A 16,990-nucleotide genomic window follows, 5' to 3' on the forward strand; every position below is an offset into this window, starting at 1 on the left:
ATGTTTTGACTTCAGCGCTGCAGTTCTAACTCTGTCGACAGCGCAGCCGCGCCAGCGCGTCTCTGCACTTTTCCGCGCTGCACCTTTCCACCGCTGCACTTTTCTGCGCTGCTCTGTCAGCACTGACCGATTCAGCGTGGCACTCTCCACTCTGCCATAGACCGTGAATTCCCCTCTTCACCACCTCGCACGATGCTTTAGTTTCTCAATGCCGATAATCAGGGACATTTTTCTTAACTCTTCTTATTTCTTTTTGTGCCCTGAGGACATGGCATGCTTTAAGTGTGGGGGGGTATTTTATTGTGTTTATGCTTTCAATTGGGCGAGATTAGTCTATCTATGCTTAGTTTTTAGTCTCGAATCTTGCGAATTTTTATGAATTTGTGGAAGAGTAGATGGTTTTCGATGCGAATTTCGGGTTTGTGAATGAATGGTGGTTATTCTTATTTTACTGTTGATATGTGTTTCTTGATTGTGCAAAGAATTTGAGTTTTGTTGCAACACGATTGTAAGAAAGTGAAACGTGATTTGTCCGGTAGATGCTAGAAGGAGTGTTGTCATTGTGATTGCCTACGATCGTATCTTATCTGTGAAAATGTTGGACGAATTGCCAACTTTAAAATTGCCAGCTCTGAAACATCTGGCCTGTTCTGAAAAATGTGATAGCTCTGAGTCTCTGCTCCTCTAGTCTAACTATGAGCATGGGAAACCACGTGAAAAGACTTTGGATTACATCCAAATGGTTTTTATTTCACGAATTATGGCTCAACTGTCGAAAATCTCAATCACATAAAGTGTGAAAAAATGGTGATATTGATTATAAAGGTGATCACATTAGGGAATTCACTTCTAGCGGAGAATTGGGTCTGATCGAATGGCCTACATTACTGTTTTGTTGCTTCTTAAACTTTGAGTTACTTGCATGATCGAGAGATATGTGTTGATTGTAAAATTTTGAATTCACTTTGAGAATGTTTGGATGGAAATTAGCATTGTTGAAATCAATCTCTTCCTAGGATTCATATGGATTTTGCTTAAGGACAAGCAAAAGGCTAAGTGTGGGGGGATTGATTTATGCTTAATTGTTCTAATTTTAGGGGTTTGCATGTGCATATTTTAAGTTAAATCTTCTGGAAATCGGTGCGTTTTATGGTCTATTTTATGCTTTGCAGGAGATTTAGGTTTTCGAGATGAAGAGTGCAAATTTTGGAGAGTTTGGGCTAAGAATCGTGTTTTTGTGCGTACTCTGGCATGTAAGAGAAGCAAAGCCCCGCTTTCCAGAGCAGCGAAATGGGAAGCCAGAGAAATGCCCCAGAGCCAGAGGAATCGAAGCGAGCGAGGAAGCGCCAGAGGAATCGAAGCGAGCGCGGAAGCGTCAGAGGAATCGAAGCGAGCGCGGAAGCGCCAGAGAAATCACTTCGCTGCTGGAATCATAAGTGCAGAGGAATCAAACGACAGAGAAATCACCATTTCTCTGGAGTTAGAGAAATCACCATTTCTCTGGAGTCAGCGAAATCAAGAAGCCAGTGTAGCCAAGTAATCACCAGAGGAGTCAAGAGTCAGAGCAGAGGGGATAAAAGTCCATTACAGCGGAATCGAGAAGCCAGAGAAATCACCGTTCCTCTGGCAATAGCCAGAGAAATCACCGTTCCTCTGGCAATAGCCAGAGAAATCACCATTCCTCTGGCGAAAGCCAGAGCGGAAGCCATTCCGCTGGCGAACCATTCCGCTGGCGATAGCCAGAGCGGAAGCCATTCCGCTGGCAAGAGCCGCGATTTCCACTAGGGTGGAGATGACTTGTAGAGCGTGTCACAGCTGGACTTACCTTCTTTTGCACGATTCTATTGCCTTTAGAATTCTACTTTGCATGGCAACTTCCATGGTGATCCAGAAGGATTTGAAGTCTATAAATAGGGCCATACTTTTCATTGTAAAACATCAATCCTTTTGCCCTAGTTTTAGACGACATCTTTGTGATCTGTTGGCATCCGAATCTTAGGATGTAATTGCTTTCTTAGTGCTTTCATAGTTTCGAGTTTTCATTTTTTTAGTTAGGTTTCAATTTAGTTTTATTTAGTTTTTATTCTTGGATTGTGATTGAGTGACACAATTACACGTTCAAGACGTTTACGGTATTTCGTATTTCAATTCAATTTATTTTGTTTAATCATGTTTACGTTTTTAGTTTATGTTCATGCTTTCTTTTTAATTATGCAATTTAAATTATGCACTTTAGTTTCACGCCTAGATTAGTTGGTTTTTAAATCACAATTATTTAATTTCTTAAGTTAGGTTTAATTTGAGTTGTTTAAATTCTTGCCTAGGATTTAGTAGTTTAATTCGCCTAGTTAATTTTAAGTTCGGTTTTTAATTAAGTTTTTCATTCTAAGTTTTAGTTTAATAATCGATCTCTTTATTGTTTTCTTTTATTGCTTTTTCCTACGATACTACTAAAAGCCCTTAAAGACTTTCCTTGAGAGATGACACTGGGTTAACTTACCATCACTAGAATGTCCTTGTCCTATTGCAAGTCAAACTAGAGGTGTTCTAGGTTGAGTCAGATAGTTCAGTTAGATTGATATCATACGCAGCGGAAATTAAACTTAGTTTCGTAATAGCCTCGGTGGAGCAGGTTGTTGGATTAAGGTTTCTCTTTGCTGTTATTCAGTATTCAATTTTATCAATTGAAATAGCACAAGTAAGAATGTAAAACTGAAAGCTGTAAATAACACAGAGACTTTTACGTGGTTCGGAAAAACCCTTTCCTACATCCACGGTTGGTTGATCAGACCAACAATCCACTCCGCAAGTGCTTCACTGGTGCACTGCAAACCGTACCCGTGTGCTTGCCTGGTGCACACAACCGTAAACTGAAGAAAACCCTTCTTCAGCACCCACACACCTCGCGTAGGATTTCCCTGCTAAGCACACCTCGTGCTCAGACTTTTCACTCAGAGTTCAGAGCACCTTCCTGAACTCCGAACCACTCAAACACTCTTATGGGGAGGAGGTTTGAACGAGTGCCAACTATACTTACAAAGAACAAGTTCTTTGAAGCAAGTTTGAACTTTGGCTTCTGGGTAAACAGATATATGCCTAGGGTCTAAGAGAATGTATGTAATCAGCAGTGACTGATTTTGGCTTTGGAATTCTCTTCTTCGATTCAAGCTTTGGAGCGGTTAAGCTTTAGGCTGAGTAGCAATTTCGGCAGAGCTTCAGCTTATGTCGTTGAATCGGTGAAGGTTGAAGTGATCCTCGAGCGCTATTTGTAGGAGAACTCTTGAATAGATCCGTTGGCGTAAATCGTCCTCCAGATTTCTTCCGTTGGAGAGCAATTCGAATTTGGGCTGAGGCTTCAATCTTCGAGGTTCCTTGTCTGTGTGGAAACGGCTCTCTTTGATGGACAGGAGATGTGACATCTCTGAAAAGTAACCACCAGATAGGAATGACCTCTGTAGAGATAAGATATTTTGAGATCTCTGCATTTAATGCGGCTGTACTTGTGCGTACGTGGCTTCCTCTGAACGTTGGAAGATCAGTCCTAGGAGGAATGTTCAACTGATACTTGACTTTAGTATCAGTTCTTTGCGCGCATTAAATAATCAGTCTTCAACTGATTCTTCAACTGATACTTCAGTTGGTATCTGCAGTCTTCAGTCTTCGTTCTTCAGTCTTCAGTCTTCAGTCTTCGACACCGCAACTAAACTAGAAACGAACTCAAACACTTGAGTTCAAAACGATTCTAGTCTATTACATATAAGTCCTATGAATTTTGGTATCATCAAAACAAGGGTTAGGATATTCCACAAGGTTCCCAACAGCCTCCAACATCAAGTATGTGGAGTTCCATCGAGTAGGAACATCTAAACACAACAAACTCTTACTTGTAATTTTTTCAAGCTCACAACATTCCTTGAACTTAAGCAATCTAGCACCAGAATGTCTAACAAACCGAACAGCATGTCTAATCTTTTTCACAGAAGACCCAATCTGTTTAAGACTATCTTGCACCACTAAATTAAATACATGAGCCATACATCTCATATGCATATGATCACAATTTCTAATGTTTTCCCTCCATTGACTAACAATTTCTTTCAAATAAGTAATTGCAACATCATTTGAGGAAGCATTATCAACTGTAACAGTGAACACCCTCTCCAATCCCCAATCATGCAAGCATTTCTCAATTTCCCAACCAATGTCTCTACTCCTGTGACTAGAAATTGGACAAAAATTGAGAATCTTTTTGTGCAATTTTCAATCACTATCAATGTAATGCGCAGTCAAACACATGTAATTCTCTTTCTTAGTAGATGTCCATGTATCTGTGGTAAGACAAACCCTTTGGTTAGTGGATTTTAGCATTGCCATGAGCAAGTTCTTTTCATTCTCATACAACTTAAAGCAATCACGTGAAACAGTCCATCTAGATGGAATCTTAAATCTTGGGCAAGCCTTAGAAACAAAGTGTTGAAATCCCTCTCTTTCGACATACTTAAATGGCTGCTCATCAACAACAATCATGTAAGCTAAGGCATCCCTAACCTCTTCTTGGTCAAAATTCCAAGAACTAAGATTTGAATTTTGCCCAGATGGTAAAATCAATTGTGATTGCTTAAGATAAGATCTACGCTTGCATGAGTTTTCTTGCATTTGTTCATGTGGTTTTTAAGAGTTGAGGTGCCATTCCTAGTGTCAGCACAAAAAGTCTTCCCACAATGGATACACTTAGCTTTGGGAGCCTTATTTTTATCTTCAAAAGCCTTAAAATTTTTCCAAACATCTGACCTTTTCTCCATGGTTTTCCGTTTCTTAGCTTCAGAGGGTTGGGAAGGTGCAGGATCTCCATTATCAGGTGTATCCCCGGTTCCAACTCCTTGTGTATCTCCATCATGTGTATCCCCATCATTTGTATCTCCAATCGTTTCAATATCATTGTGAGACATCTACAAAATAAATCAACATAAATATATATATATATATATATATATATATATTTAAAGTTAAATAGTAAATTACAATACAAAATATTTGAAATCTCATTCATATACAACACTTACATTACAACTAGCTGCTGAAGAATCTATTGTGGAGACTTTAATTTCTGCCCAAAACATAAAATTTTGCTGCCAAAACCTTGAAATATCTGCACAACAGATTCAAGCTATTCTTAAATCCAGAAAATACTTAAACAAATTTTCAAGCTATTTTCCTACACTAACACAAAGCTAAATGGATACCTAAACGAATCTGCCAGATGAAGTATTCCTACACTAACACAATTACACAAAGCTAAAATTCTAAATGGATACATTCTTCACAACAGTGACTTCGCCATTTATCTAGTACAATCGAAAAAAATGAAAGAATGGTGAAATACTAACCTGGTAGACGGTGGTGGAGTGAAAGCAGGCGGGCAGCGGCGGCGCTGATTAGTAGCAGGGCGGCGAGGGTAGGAGTGAAAGCAGCAGCAGAAGTTCCAGCCTCCAGGCGCCGTGGAGTGGCCGGCGTGGCCGCGTGGGGCGTGAGGCGTGGTGGGGTGGCGACCGACGACGACGTGACGAACAAGAGGCCGTGGCGCTTCCTTAGGTCGCAGGTGCAGGCAGGAACGACGAAGAAGATGTTTCAGATTTGAAAGTGAGGCAGCGGCGCTGCCTTTAGGGCTTAGAAGTCAGAAATTAGAATTAGGGTTAGATATTTTAAGTATATAATTAAAATATTATATATATATATATATATATAATTCGGTTTTCGGTTTTGTTCGGTTTTAAAAAATCCGAACCGAACCGAACCGAAAAACTGAAATTTTGTATAAAAAAAAACCGAACCGAACCGAAAAACCGAAAAAACCGAACCATATTTTAAAATTTCGGTTTAGATCGGTTCGGTTATTCGGTTTCGGATATTTTGCTCACCCCTATTTGGAAGGAGCTTCTCTCGTGGTTTGACAAAGCTATGCTTGGGGACTGTTTGGATATTCACTCTTTTTTGGTACAGGCTTGGGTGACGAAGTTTAGCTCTCAAATTCTCTCTTTCTGGAAAGCTGGTGTTATCACTACTATGTGGAATATTTGGGATTCTAGAAATTCCATGATCTTTGATAATGAGATTTTTGACCCCCGTCGGATCTTGGCCTTCGTCAAGTCTTTCTTTAAAGAACTGGATCTCAATTTTAAGGATATCGGCACTATTAACAACACTTGGTCGGAGTACTTGATTACTCGTGCCATTGGTGTTGGCAGCCGTCTGACTCCTCCGCCAAGTATGGTTGAGGTTCACTAATGGCCGCCTACTTCTCCCTGGATCAAAGTTAACACGGACGGCTCTGCTTTAGGTGTGCCGGGGATTATAGCAGCGGGTGGCGTTTTCAGGGATCACTACGCGGTTGTTCGGGGTTGTTTTCACATTAAAGAAGGCACTGGATTCTCTTTTAAAGCCGAGCTTCTTGCTGTCATCACGGCTATCAATATTGCTCATGACAGGAATTGGCTTTACTTGTGGATTGAGTCTGAATCCATGTATGTTGTTCGTCTTCTTGAATCCAGATCCATGGATGTTCCTTGGCATTTTTTTGCTTCTTGGAAAAATGCTTTGAGCCTTCTTCTAAAGTTCAAGTTGATCGTCTCTCACATCTATAGAGAAGGAAATCAACCGGCGGATATCATGGCTTGTAATGATCGGATTGAAGGTTTGTGGTCCTTTGCTATTGATAATATTAAACTTGCGGTTGCAAGAGATATGTATACGCATAGCCATGTGTGAACCATACGGAAGTAGGAGTTGGGGTTACGTGAGGCAGCCTGCGTGTCTTGGACTGAAGGATGAGGAGCAGTTGGTTTGGGGCGTCGTTTCAACCCTTTTACAGTTTTTAGGTGCGCTCAAAACTGGGGTTCAAACGGTCGGGCTCCTTTGGCAGCTCGGAGGTAAGAAGCTTTTCTTATCGAATTCGAGATTTCGGGACAGCATGCATTGGTCGTTGAAGCGCTGGTCCCCGCTCATTGCTGAGCCTTTTTATGGCTTTTTTGCGCTGCTGCCGGAGGTCTGCGCAACTGCCATTTTCTCGGCAGCTCTGGGAGCTGCGTCTGAACAAGGCTCGGCCTTCGTTCCTTTGATGAGCAACTCTGCTCGTTTATTTTATCTAATGGTTCCTGTGGGCGAGCTCTTGCTCAGGATGGTAAGGAACTCTCCATGCATGACTTCGGGTTTGATCAAAGTGAGTGAGAGACCTTTGGCGACGGCGTATAACCGGCCAAATTTCTCTTCTTACTGGGGTTGTTTTGGGACGTGGGCGACGGCGTCTCACCGGCCCACGTCTTGTTTCTTTGTTGCTTGTTGGGTTTTCTTGGTGACGGCGTTTCTCTGGATGTCGTTTCTTTACTTTTTCTTTTGGTTTGACTTTGGCAACGGCGTCTTACCGGCCATCGTCTTTCTGGGTTTTCGGTTTTTTGTTTGGGTTTTGACCAGCTGGAGCCGGGATCGTTTTGGGATGATGGTTAGGCCGGAATTCCAGAAACTTTCCTTTCTGCTCTTCTGGTCCTGCTTGTTCGTTTTAGACGAGTACTCTTTTTCCTTTTCTGGTTTTTCCCTTTGGGTTTTCCATGAAAAGGTTTTAATGAGGCTCGGCCCTTAGTCTGCTTTCGTGTGCTTTCAAGGGTTTTTAGGTTTCTTTTTCCTTTTTAATAAAATCACAATTTAATAAATTACCCTATATATATTAATCCCTCAATAAATCTTTGAATTCGAGTGCTATTCTAGTCAATTCATCTCAACCCGTTTGCCTTTCTTTATCTCCCAATCACTCATCAGACTCCTCAAAATGGTCTTTCTTTACCCTAGCATGCAAGTAAAAAATTTAAAAAGTATCCGTGAATTCACCCAATCAAATTCACAACTAATATTTATTTTAATTGTTAATTTAAGTAGTCGTGAATTTGAGTTTTAAAATTTAAATTCACAACTAAAAATAGTGTTAGTCGTGAATTCTTGTTTTAAAGCGTGAATTCACAACTATAAATATTGTTAGTCGTGAATTCAAGATTTAAATGAATTCACAACTAGAATTATTATTAGTCGTGAATTCTAGTTTTAAAACTCAACTTCACAAGTACTACTATTTCTAACTGTGAATTCAAAATTTACAATTAATTTGAATTCACAATTAGCAATAAAGTTGATTGTGAATTTAAGATTTAAAATTCGAATTCACAACTAACACTAGCAATTTAGTTTCGAATTCATCAAACTTGTTGTGAATTCTAATTTTAAACTCAAATTCACAACCAAAACAACTAAAAACTCGAATTCACAACAATCATTAACGATTCAATTGAGAATGCCAATTGTGAATTCATTGAGCTGGTTGTGAATTCTAGTTTTAATTGTATATTCATTGATCCTATTGTGAATTTAAGAACATTAAGTTGTGAATTCATAGTTCTGATCGTAAATTCAAAGACATTAAATTGTGAATTCATAGGTCTAGTGGTGAATTCAAGAATGATTTATAACATTAACTTATGAATCGCAAGACAGCAATAACACTTAAAATTGATTGAAGCAATCATAGTGGATGCTTATCAACAAAGCAATATCTGATTTATTTGAAGAAATCATTTGCTTGCATTTGAATCACACAATGCTTCGATTTCTACAATATACTCCAAAATTAACCTTCAAATCTCCTTCGCCGATGACCTCCAAATCTCATCAATCGACGAGCTCTATGCCAACTAAAAAATCCTCCCCATTCAGATCAAAAACACATTCCGCTGAAGCAAATCGACCGACTTTGATTTGAATCTGATTTAAATTCGAATCTAGCGATTCAACTTTGATTTGAATCTGGACTTGAATTTGATTATGAGCTGGTCATTGAGAAACCAATACCAGATCTGGACGTCGATGAAGACTTTCATTTCTCAAATTAGGTGCCGATCATAGAAGGATCCCGCAGCGCCACCGCCTTCGCTATTGAACCAGTCGTTGTCGGCCGAGGAAATGCTCATGCATGCTGGGATGTTCATTTTCTTCTTTGCGTGTTGCCGGTTCTTCTTCGGCGGAGGCGGCGCAGGGATGAGGTCGTCGACGGAGGTAAGGATGTTGGCGGCAGAGATGAAAGTTGTGGAGATCGCCGGCGGGGAAACTGGGGGAAGGGATGCATCACACGCGTGAGAAAAAGAGATTTTTATTTTTTATTTTTTATATGAGGGGTAAATTTGTACTTTTACATAAAAGCTGGCTAAATTTTAAATTTTTTATTTGTGTGGCCAAATTTTAATTTTACTATAACAAAGTGGCCAATTTCATATATTATCTCTAATTATAATTTGATTTAAATTTTAAAATTATCTCAATGAAGAAATTATTTTTCATAATTTGAAAAGAAATACACAACTAAACAATTGAATTGGGTAGTGCCCACTGCCCGAATTGAAATTAGTACAAGTTATTAAAAGTTATATAGTACTCCCTCCGTCCACGAAAGAACTTCCTATATTTCCTTTTTGGGACGTCCACGAAAGAACTTCCTACCTATTTTTGGATTATACCCCATCACTTATAATTACTCTTACTTTTCACTTTTCACAACTCTCAATATTAATTATAACACCTTTTCACCACTCCCAATACACTCAACTGGCTTTTCTCCACTCTCAATACACTCAACAATATTTTTGCTTAAAATTCATGCCACTCCCTCCTAGGAAGTTCTTTCATGGACGGAGGGAGTATTTCCTTAAATACAACTAACTTTACAAAAACAATAACATGCGTAATGATAATTAGGTGTGAATGAGACACTTTAGAAAATATTTTTTGAGTGGATTTTGAAAATAGCAACTTTTATATAGTAAAAATAAATTTTACCCACTAATATAAAAACTTAAAAAAATACCCACATTTACCGTTTTATCCTTACATATAAAATTTTTACAAATATCCATTGTTTACTGGTTGTGAATTCAACTCGAATTCACAACTAAATTCAAGAATTGGTTGTGAATAACAAGTGTTGGTTGTGAATTCGCATGAATTCACAACCAACACTATTTCAAGTTGTGAATTCACAACCGTTAAAACTTGAATTCACAACCAACATTATTTCAAATTGTGAATTCACAACCAATGAAACTTGAATTCACAACCAACACTATTTCAATTGTGAATTCAAAACCAACGCTGATAATTCAGTTGTGAATTCAAGAACATTTATACATATCATATCATGAATTCCACAGCATTTATACAATTTCCATACAATTCCACAACATTTATTCAAGAACATTTTTCTTGATAATTCTGTTTGCCTCGTCTAAATCAAGCAACCGATTTCTGCAGCAATGACGAATCTGAGCTTTGTATAATTTTATTTTAATTTCTCAACATTTCTATTTATAACAAATACAAACACAGTGAGGAATTCACCAAAAAAATAGAAGAACACAAGAGGAGACCGATGAGAGAGGAGAAAAAGACAAGGGAGAGAGAGGAAAGATGAGAGAGAAAAAAGAGAAAGAGACCACTGCGCGGCCGGCACCGCCTCGCGCCTCCCTCCACGTTCAACCACCTCCACCTCCATCCACCTCTGCGCGGCGTGGTGTTCCTCTGCTTCTTCATCCTCCGGTGGTTTCCTTACTCCGGTACAAACTAGCGGCGCCTATCCCCCTCCCACTACAAGAAAAACGCTAATAGACAACGGACAAAAACCGTTGTCTATTAGAAAATCGACTGTTGTAAATGAGAGTATTCTCTATTGGAGGGCGGTCATAGACAACGGTTTTCTGACCGTTGTCTATTCTCTAATAGACAACGGTCGAAAACCCGTTGTCTATTCTCTGATAGACAACGTTCAAAAAACCGTTGTCTATAGACAATGGTTTTTAAAATATTTCTTTTGTAATTTATTTATATTTTCTGATTTTTTAAATATATATTTACCAATACTAAAAACTCATAATAGAAAACTAAAAATACATATATTAATACTAAAAATCCATACATTCATTCAAACATTATTAATCTAATATTACATCCAACATCACAAATTTCATCCAACATTTGAATCTTGATACTTTTACTTTTGGGCTGAGATTTGTATTCTGGGAGTCTGGGTCGGGTTCGGCGATGGCGGCAGCGGAACCGCGGTGGTTTCCGATCTGCCAATGAGAAGAGAATTTCAGTTTTTAAACAAAAAGGGGAACGAAATGAAAGGAATTAGAAACTCCAACTCTTCTCGCCTACCCTTTGCTTCTCTGCTTTTTAGCACCAACTCCAATATGTGAGAAAGGGTGTCGTTAGGTGGTGTTGGGTTTTCGGGAGACACTCGTTTCAGTACTGGCTTCACCCCGATGCCCTCACCTTCAAGACGGGAGACTATAGAAACCACTTTCTCTTCCTCCTCTTGTCCCACCCAAGGGACGGCTTCCAAGTACTCTAAACAATATTGGATGCAAGTCATGTAACCAATCTGTTCGCTGACCTATAAACAAGTTAACAACAGAATTGTAACATTATTCTAAAGCATCTCAGAATATCAGAGTAATAAGACAGTTAACAAGATGATGGTAGCCTTTGTAGAATCAACAATGATTGAGTTTGCCGTCTGACATGTTGTAAACAGTAAGATGCTCAAAGAGTAGCGCTTACTTTCTGAAAAAAGTTGCATGTTACAATGGTGGAGAAATTGTCATCTAAAATTATAACATCAGCACTCTCCTTAGCCACCTGGCAAATATAAACCGAGTAGTAAGTATCATGGTTCATACTTTTCAGCCACCAAAAGCTGGACTAATCAATAAAAACAAGATTATACGATGAGCATCATAAAAGCCACTTACATAATTAGCAGACTAGTCATGCACAAGACAAACCTTTGTATTCATATTAAACTTCATACAAAAATTATTAAATCGAGTTAGAAAGAAAGAAACACGTGTCTAATGCAAGTAGTATCCACTAAATTGACTCAAGGACGATGTAGTATCTTGCACGCTATATTTTTATTTTATTCAAATATATCTAATGCAAGTAGAAAACAACTGAGCATATTGATATTTCGAGGTAAAACATAAGTGATGGGATAACACAAAGATCAAATACAACAGATAGCTCAGAACGGATTGAGTTTTATTTCAATGCGAAGAGGAAACACCACCAGAGCTTTATAAATTGCATTACTTGATTATAGTTACTTCACACACTGTACATCACATTGTCATTCAGCAGATTTAGATATGGTTTTGACATATATGGAAGTTATTAGACTTGGGCTTTATATATATGAAGTGAGAAAATCAGTACATAGGTCTAAAAGATTTCTGGAGTACCAGTGAATAACTTGAAAGAAGCAGGCAACGATCTTTTCTCTTTGGCCCAGAAAACACCAGATTTCTTTGAGTGATAAAGTCCAGGATCAATAATTATAGGCCTAGTTATTTGGTATAAGCAAATAACAAACAAAGACCAAATGTGCAGCAAATCTGCAACAAAGTAACAAGATCGTTGATAGTTTAGAACAGAGTAAATTATAAAGGGGAAGAAGAGATGGGCCAAACACAGGCCAAGACAAACATCTGATTACAAATCTCACTAATATCTGTGCCTCAGATAGTCAGATGCAACTCAAGAAGAAACACGTAGATGCATTATCCAGCACAAAATTTTGAAGAATCAATTTATTGAACTAATCTAAAAAAAATAATCCTTTCAGCTAATCCAGGAATTCAATCATTCCCAAAATTCTGCTCCTGGAATCGGCATCGTCGTTTTTGAGACCAGAGAGAAACGAATCACAAACTGTATAACATAATAGCACTCTCTATACATCGTAGTATAGAAATGCTTCTTGGTATAGAAAAGTTTATGACAATCCTAATATCCAAACTTCCAAACAGCTTCAATTCCAAAGCAAGTTCCTATATTCATGAGTAGACTACGGGAAAACGAATCAATCATCACAGAACTTGAGAATTACAGTCTTATATCAACAAAAAACACAAAGCGTAGCTCTGCTAGTTACCTTGAGAATACGTAAAACACGTGAAACACAAAGCGTTGCTTGATTAACTCAAAGGGTAGGCGGCGGCCGCGACTCTGCTGCTGTCGGTTGAAGATTTGAAGGGGAGAACGAGCGGTGGAGGCGGCCGGAGGAGGGCTTCTGTCGTCCGCCAAAGTTTGTTGGAAAGAGAGAGAGAGATTTTGTCAGATCTGGGGGAGAGGAGAGTGAGGACGGCGGCGCTAGTGTCGTCGGTAGGAGTCAGGAGGGGGAGGCGGCGTGGCTGGCGGCGGCGGATTCTGTGGGAGCCGTGATTGGGGCTAGGGCTCAGACGGCGGAGGCTCTCACCGTCGCCGATCTAAGTCAGAGGGGTAAAGGAGATGAGGCGGTGATGCCGCCGAGAGAGAGAAGGAAGAGCCGGGCGTGTCAGCGGCTTATCGCCGTCGCTTTGCCGGGAAGGACGAGCGGCGGCACCCACGCCGCTGATTTGAGTGCGGATCTGGGTGTGTGCGTTGGGTGTGAGAAGAGAGAAAGTGATAGAAAGAAAAGGGAGAGGAGGGAGAAGATGGCGGTTGGCCGCGATGGAACTGCCGGGCTCCGGCGATGGCGCAAAGTGGCTGTGGCGGCGGGACCTAGGGCTGAGAGAGAGGGATGAAATTCTGAGAGAGAGATAGTGAGATGGGAGGGGGCGCAGGAGAGATAAGGGGAATTGGGTTTGTGTTGGGTTTAATATGGGTATAAAATAAAATGTTAATGAAGAGAAAAAAAATAAAATATTTTTAATTTTGTTTTTTCATAATTTATTTATTTTTTATGATTTTTATATCATATTAAATATTTTTTCATTAACTTAAATTTAAGATGTAGTATTAAGTATTTTTTTAATGAATTAAATTTGATGATGTTCATAAAAAAAATTAAAGAAAAAAATAGTAAAAAAAAAATTAGTGAAAGAAGAGAGAGAAAAATGTAGGAAAAAACTCCTCTTTTATAGACAACGATTTTTTTCAAAACCGTTGTCTATGACCATCCTAAATAGACAACAGTATTTCAAAACCGTTGTCTATAGTTATAATAAACAACGGTCTTCAGCTCGTTGTCTATGACCGCCCTAAATAGACAACGGTTTTTCAAAACCGTTGTCTTAAGTTATAATAGACAACGTGTTTCAGACATGTTGTCTATGACCGCCCTAAATAGACAACGGTTTTTTCAAAACCGTTGTCTATAATTATCATAGACAACGGTTTTCAGACTCGTTGTCTATGACCGCCCTAAATAGACAACGATTTTGGAAAAACCGTTGTCTATAGTTATCATAGACAACAAGTTTAGAAGCATGTTGTCTATATTATGTTGTCTATGAGCTGAATTCTTGTAGTGTCCACAAACTAGCGACGCGGCGGAGACGCTGAGCTTGTGAGCGTCCAGATCTGATCGCCGAGATCGACGACCTTCTCCAGAGCCTAGACCGCGGCGAGGGAACAGATGGCGGCGGAGATGTGCAGGGTCGGCGGAGATGTGCGGGGTCGGCGGAGGAGGTGTGCAGAGTTGTTGAAGAGAGAAAGTGAGAGAGAGGAGAAAGAGAGAGGAGAGCGTGAGATGGTACGAAAAACAAAAAAGAAGAGAGAGAGAGAGTCTGAAAAAATGAGAGGAGAGAGAGTGATGATTTTTTTTTGAAAAATTACAAATATTTAAGAAAGGGTATTTTAGTCTTTTTGCAAAAAAGTGGGTAAAATTTTATGTAAAATGGGGTATTTTTTTTATGTTTTTATTTGAGTGGGTAAAATTTATTTTTGTTATATGAAAGTGGGTATTCTTATATATTAACTCATATTTTATTTGGTAATAATAATAATAATAATAATAGTGAAATTGCATAATTATGATGGCGAAGAAATTTTTGATACAATATTAATAATTTAAATATTTTATTAATATTCTTAAAAGTTCATGACATTTTAATGACAGATCAAATAATTTAAGATTTAATCCCATAATTACCCTATATATAAATCGCTCAATAAATCTTTGAATTTGAATTGAGGGCTATTCTAGTCAATTCATCTCAACCCGTTTGCCTTTCTTTATCTCCCCATCACTCCTCAGACTCGTCAAAATTCAAGATTCAGAGGAAAAAACTCAAAATGACCTCTCCAAAATCAAATCTACTTTGCACCCTCATTATGTTCCTCTCAATCCAAACCAAACAAGTGTTGTGCAGCAGTTACCAAGTTGGAGGCTTAGATGCTTGGGGCATTCCCACCTCCTCCAACCCAAAAGTCTACACCAACTGGGCTACCAAGTACCATGGCCTCAAGATTGGAGATTCTCTCTGTAAGTACATGTATATATAATTCTCTTTCTCTCTCTATATATAAAAGACTAAATGTGATTCATGTGTTTGTGCAGTTTTCTTGTATCCTCCGAGCCAAGACTCGGTGATCCAAGTGAGAAAGGAATCCTACGAGAGTTGCAACCTCACAGATCCGATCTTGTACATGAACAATGGCAACTCCCTTTTCAATATTACCAAAGCGGGCAATTTCTACTTCACCAGCGCCGCCGATGGCCACTGCGCCAAATCTCAGAAGCTTCACATTTTTGTCTCTGGGAATGGATCTTTCGTTGACGAAGACGGCTCGGCTTCCGGACCGGCAGCCTCTGCGCCTTCCTATCCCACGGTTTTCGGTGCCATTCCGGTTCAGGCCGCTTCGGCCTCGCCGTCGCTTCAGATTCCGGTTTTCACGGCTGCGATTTTGTTGCTTGTGCTTGTGCTTGTGATGTAGAAGCCATGTAATTTTTTATTATCCTTTTCGTTTTTTGATAATGCAATTTTTGGCAATGTAATTTCACAAATGATTCTTTCAAAAGGGCGGAGAAATGGGTCGGCACGACATTTTTTGTGTATGTGTAAATCTATATTGGTTAATTGAAAAAGATAATTTTTAATATTATTTTATGCTTTAAGTTCTTTTTGAGGTTTTATGCTTTTAAGTTCTTGATCTCGAATGATGAAATGTTCAGTTTTATTTACTCCCTCTGTCCCAACTTTTAGTATCCAACTTTTCTTTTTTGGTCGTCCCACATTTTAGTATCTATTTCTATTTTTGGTAAAAGTAGGTGGGGCCCTTACTCCATTTTAATTATTTTAACTCTCACATAAAATGTGGGACCCTTATTCCACTCACAACACATCAATCACTTTATTAAAACCCGTGTCGTTCTCAACTGGATACCAAAAGCCGGGACGGAGGGAGTATTTATTTATAGCCAAAGGTAAAGACATAGTTACGAGACTGAAAAGTTAACAAATGCGGTGCAAGTCTAGTATAACAAGATAACGAGGTGGTCTTGAGTGCAACCGTTTGTACGGTGCAATCAAATTCTCCCTCTTCTTTATGCTGCCTTCAATTTTTATGGCTCTCCGAGCGGAGAGGGCAGCCAATCATAATAAGGAGGTAGTCGTCGAGGATGAAAGGAGGAGCGGCGGAGGGCTAGCATTCAGCTTCGATCTGATGGAGAAGAGGAGGATTTATGACTTTTTGATTGGGTTTGATTTTGTTTAAATATTTTCTTTAATCCGATTTTAATCTTGTTGTGATTTCTGCTATCAAGTTTTACAAAATTATGCACGATTCATGTTCCAGGTTCTGAAATTGGGTGTGATTTTTGCATTTTGTGTAAATAGTTGGTTGAAACTGGGTGTGATTTCTGCCTTTTGATTAGGTTCTGTATTTTGTACGATTCAGGTTTCAGGTTGTGAAATGTGACAATTAACATCAGTAACCAAAGTCACATAATTTATGACTTATATAGCCACAAACATAAAACCATGATTTTGGGGGTTAAAATGCATTGAAAAGACTATACTACCCTTACTATTTTTTTTATATAAAAAAAAGAGAAACCAAGAACCCTTGAATGCACAGAAAAGCAAGCAAAGGGCCGAGCCTCGTTAAAACCTATATAGGAAAACCCTCGCGGGAAAAC

At 39.0% G+C, this 16,990-nt stretch overlaps 2 protein-coding genes across 4 annotated transcripts; one reads left to right on the forward strand and one right to left on the reverse strand.

The window, feature by feature from the left end:
- Positions 1-10,959: 10,959 nt before the first annotated feature.
- LOC130992947 (uncharacterized) lies at positions 10,960-13,701 on the reverse strand. 3 transcript variants are annotated; one of them, XR_009091509.1, is made up of 4 exons: positions 13,022-13,701; positions 11,650-11,727; positions 11,245-11,482; positions 10,960-11,159 (listed from the first exon to the last, which is right to left on the reverse strand). XR_009091509.1 is itself a non-coding variant. In XM_057917673.1 (3 exons), the coding sequence occupies exons 1-3, from the start codon at positions 11,764-11,766 to the stop codon at positions 11,005-11,007; spliced, it is 510 nt and encodes a 169-aa protein (XP_057773656.1). In that variant the 5' UTR covers positions 11,767-12,444; the 3' UTR covers positions 10,960-11,004. The 3 variants fall into 3 exon arrangements, 1 of the variants encoding a protein (XP_057773656.1); XR_009091508.1 differs by lacking the exon at positions 13,022-13,701 and adding an exon at positions 12,330-12,457; XM_057917673.1 differs by lacking the exon at positions 13,022-13,701 and having other exon boundaries at positions 11,650-12,444.
- Positions 13,702-15,053: 1,352 nt separating this feature from the next.
- LOC130992948 (early nodulin-like protein 8) lies at positions 15,054-15,954 on the forward strand. The gene is made up of 2 exons (XM_057917674.1): positions 15,054-15,334; positions 15,410-15,954. Exons 1-2 carry the CDS (start codon positions 15,145-15,147, stop codon positions 15,784-15,786), a joined length of 567 nt encoding a protein of 188 aa, XP_057773657.1. The 5' UTR covers positions 15,054-15,144; the 3' UTR covers positions 15,787-15,954.
- The last annotated feature ends 1,036 nt before the right edge of the window (positions 15,955-16,990 follow it).

This window comes from Salvia miltiorrhiza, chromosome 7 (assembly GCF_028751815.1).
Source record: "Salvia miltiorrhiza cultivar Shanhuang (shh) chromosome 7, IMPLAD_Smil_shh, whole genome shotgun sequence".
Taxonomy (NCBI): domain Eukaryota; kingdom Viridiplantae; phylum Streptophyta; class Magnoliopsida; order Lamiales; family Lamiaceae; genus Salvia; species Salvia miltiorrhiza.

What these genes read in the sequence shown, in the direction of transcription:
- LOC130992947 (XM_057917673.1), bottom strand. Translation starts at nt 11,766, where the DNA reads ATGAACCATGATACTTACTACTCGGTTTATATTTGCCAGGTGGCTAAG. An exon ending in CATGCAACTTTTTTCAGAAA is followed by an intron (nt 11,483 to 11,649) that starts GTAAGCGCTACT and finishes ACTTGTTTATAG; the next exon opens with GTCAGCGAACAGATTGGTTA. An exon ending in AAAAAGCAGAGAAGCAAAGG is followed by an intron (nt 11,160 to 11,244) that starts GTAGGCGAGAAG and finishes TCTCATTGGCAG; the next exon opens with ATCGGAAACCACCGCGGTTC.
- LOC130992948 (XM_057917674.1), top strand. Translation starts at nt 15,145, where the DNA reads ATGACCTCTCCAAAATCAAATCTACTTTGCACCCTCATTATGTTCCTC. An exon ending in CAAGATTGGAGATTCTCTCT is followed by an intron (nt 15,335 to 15,409) that starts GTAAGTACATGT and finishes GTGTTTGTGCAG; the next exon opens with TTTTCTTGTATCCTCCGAGC.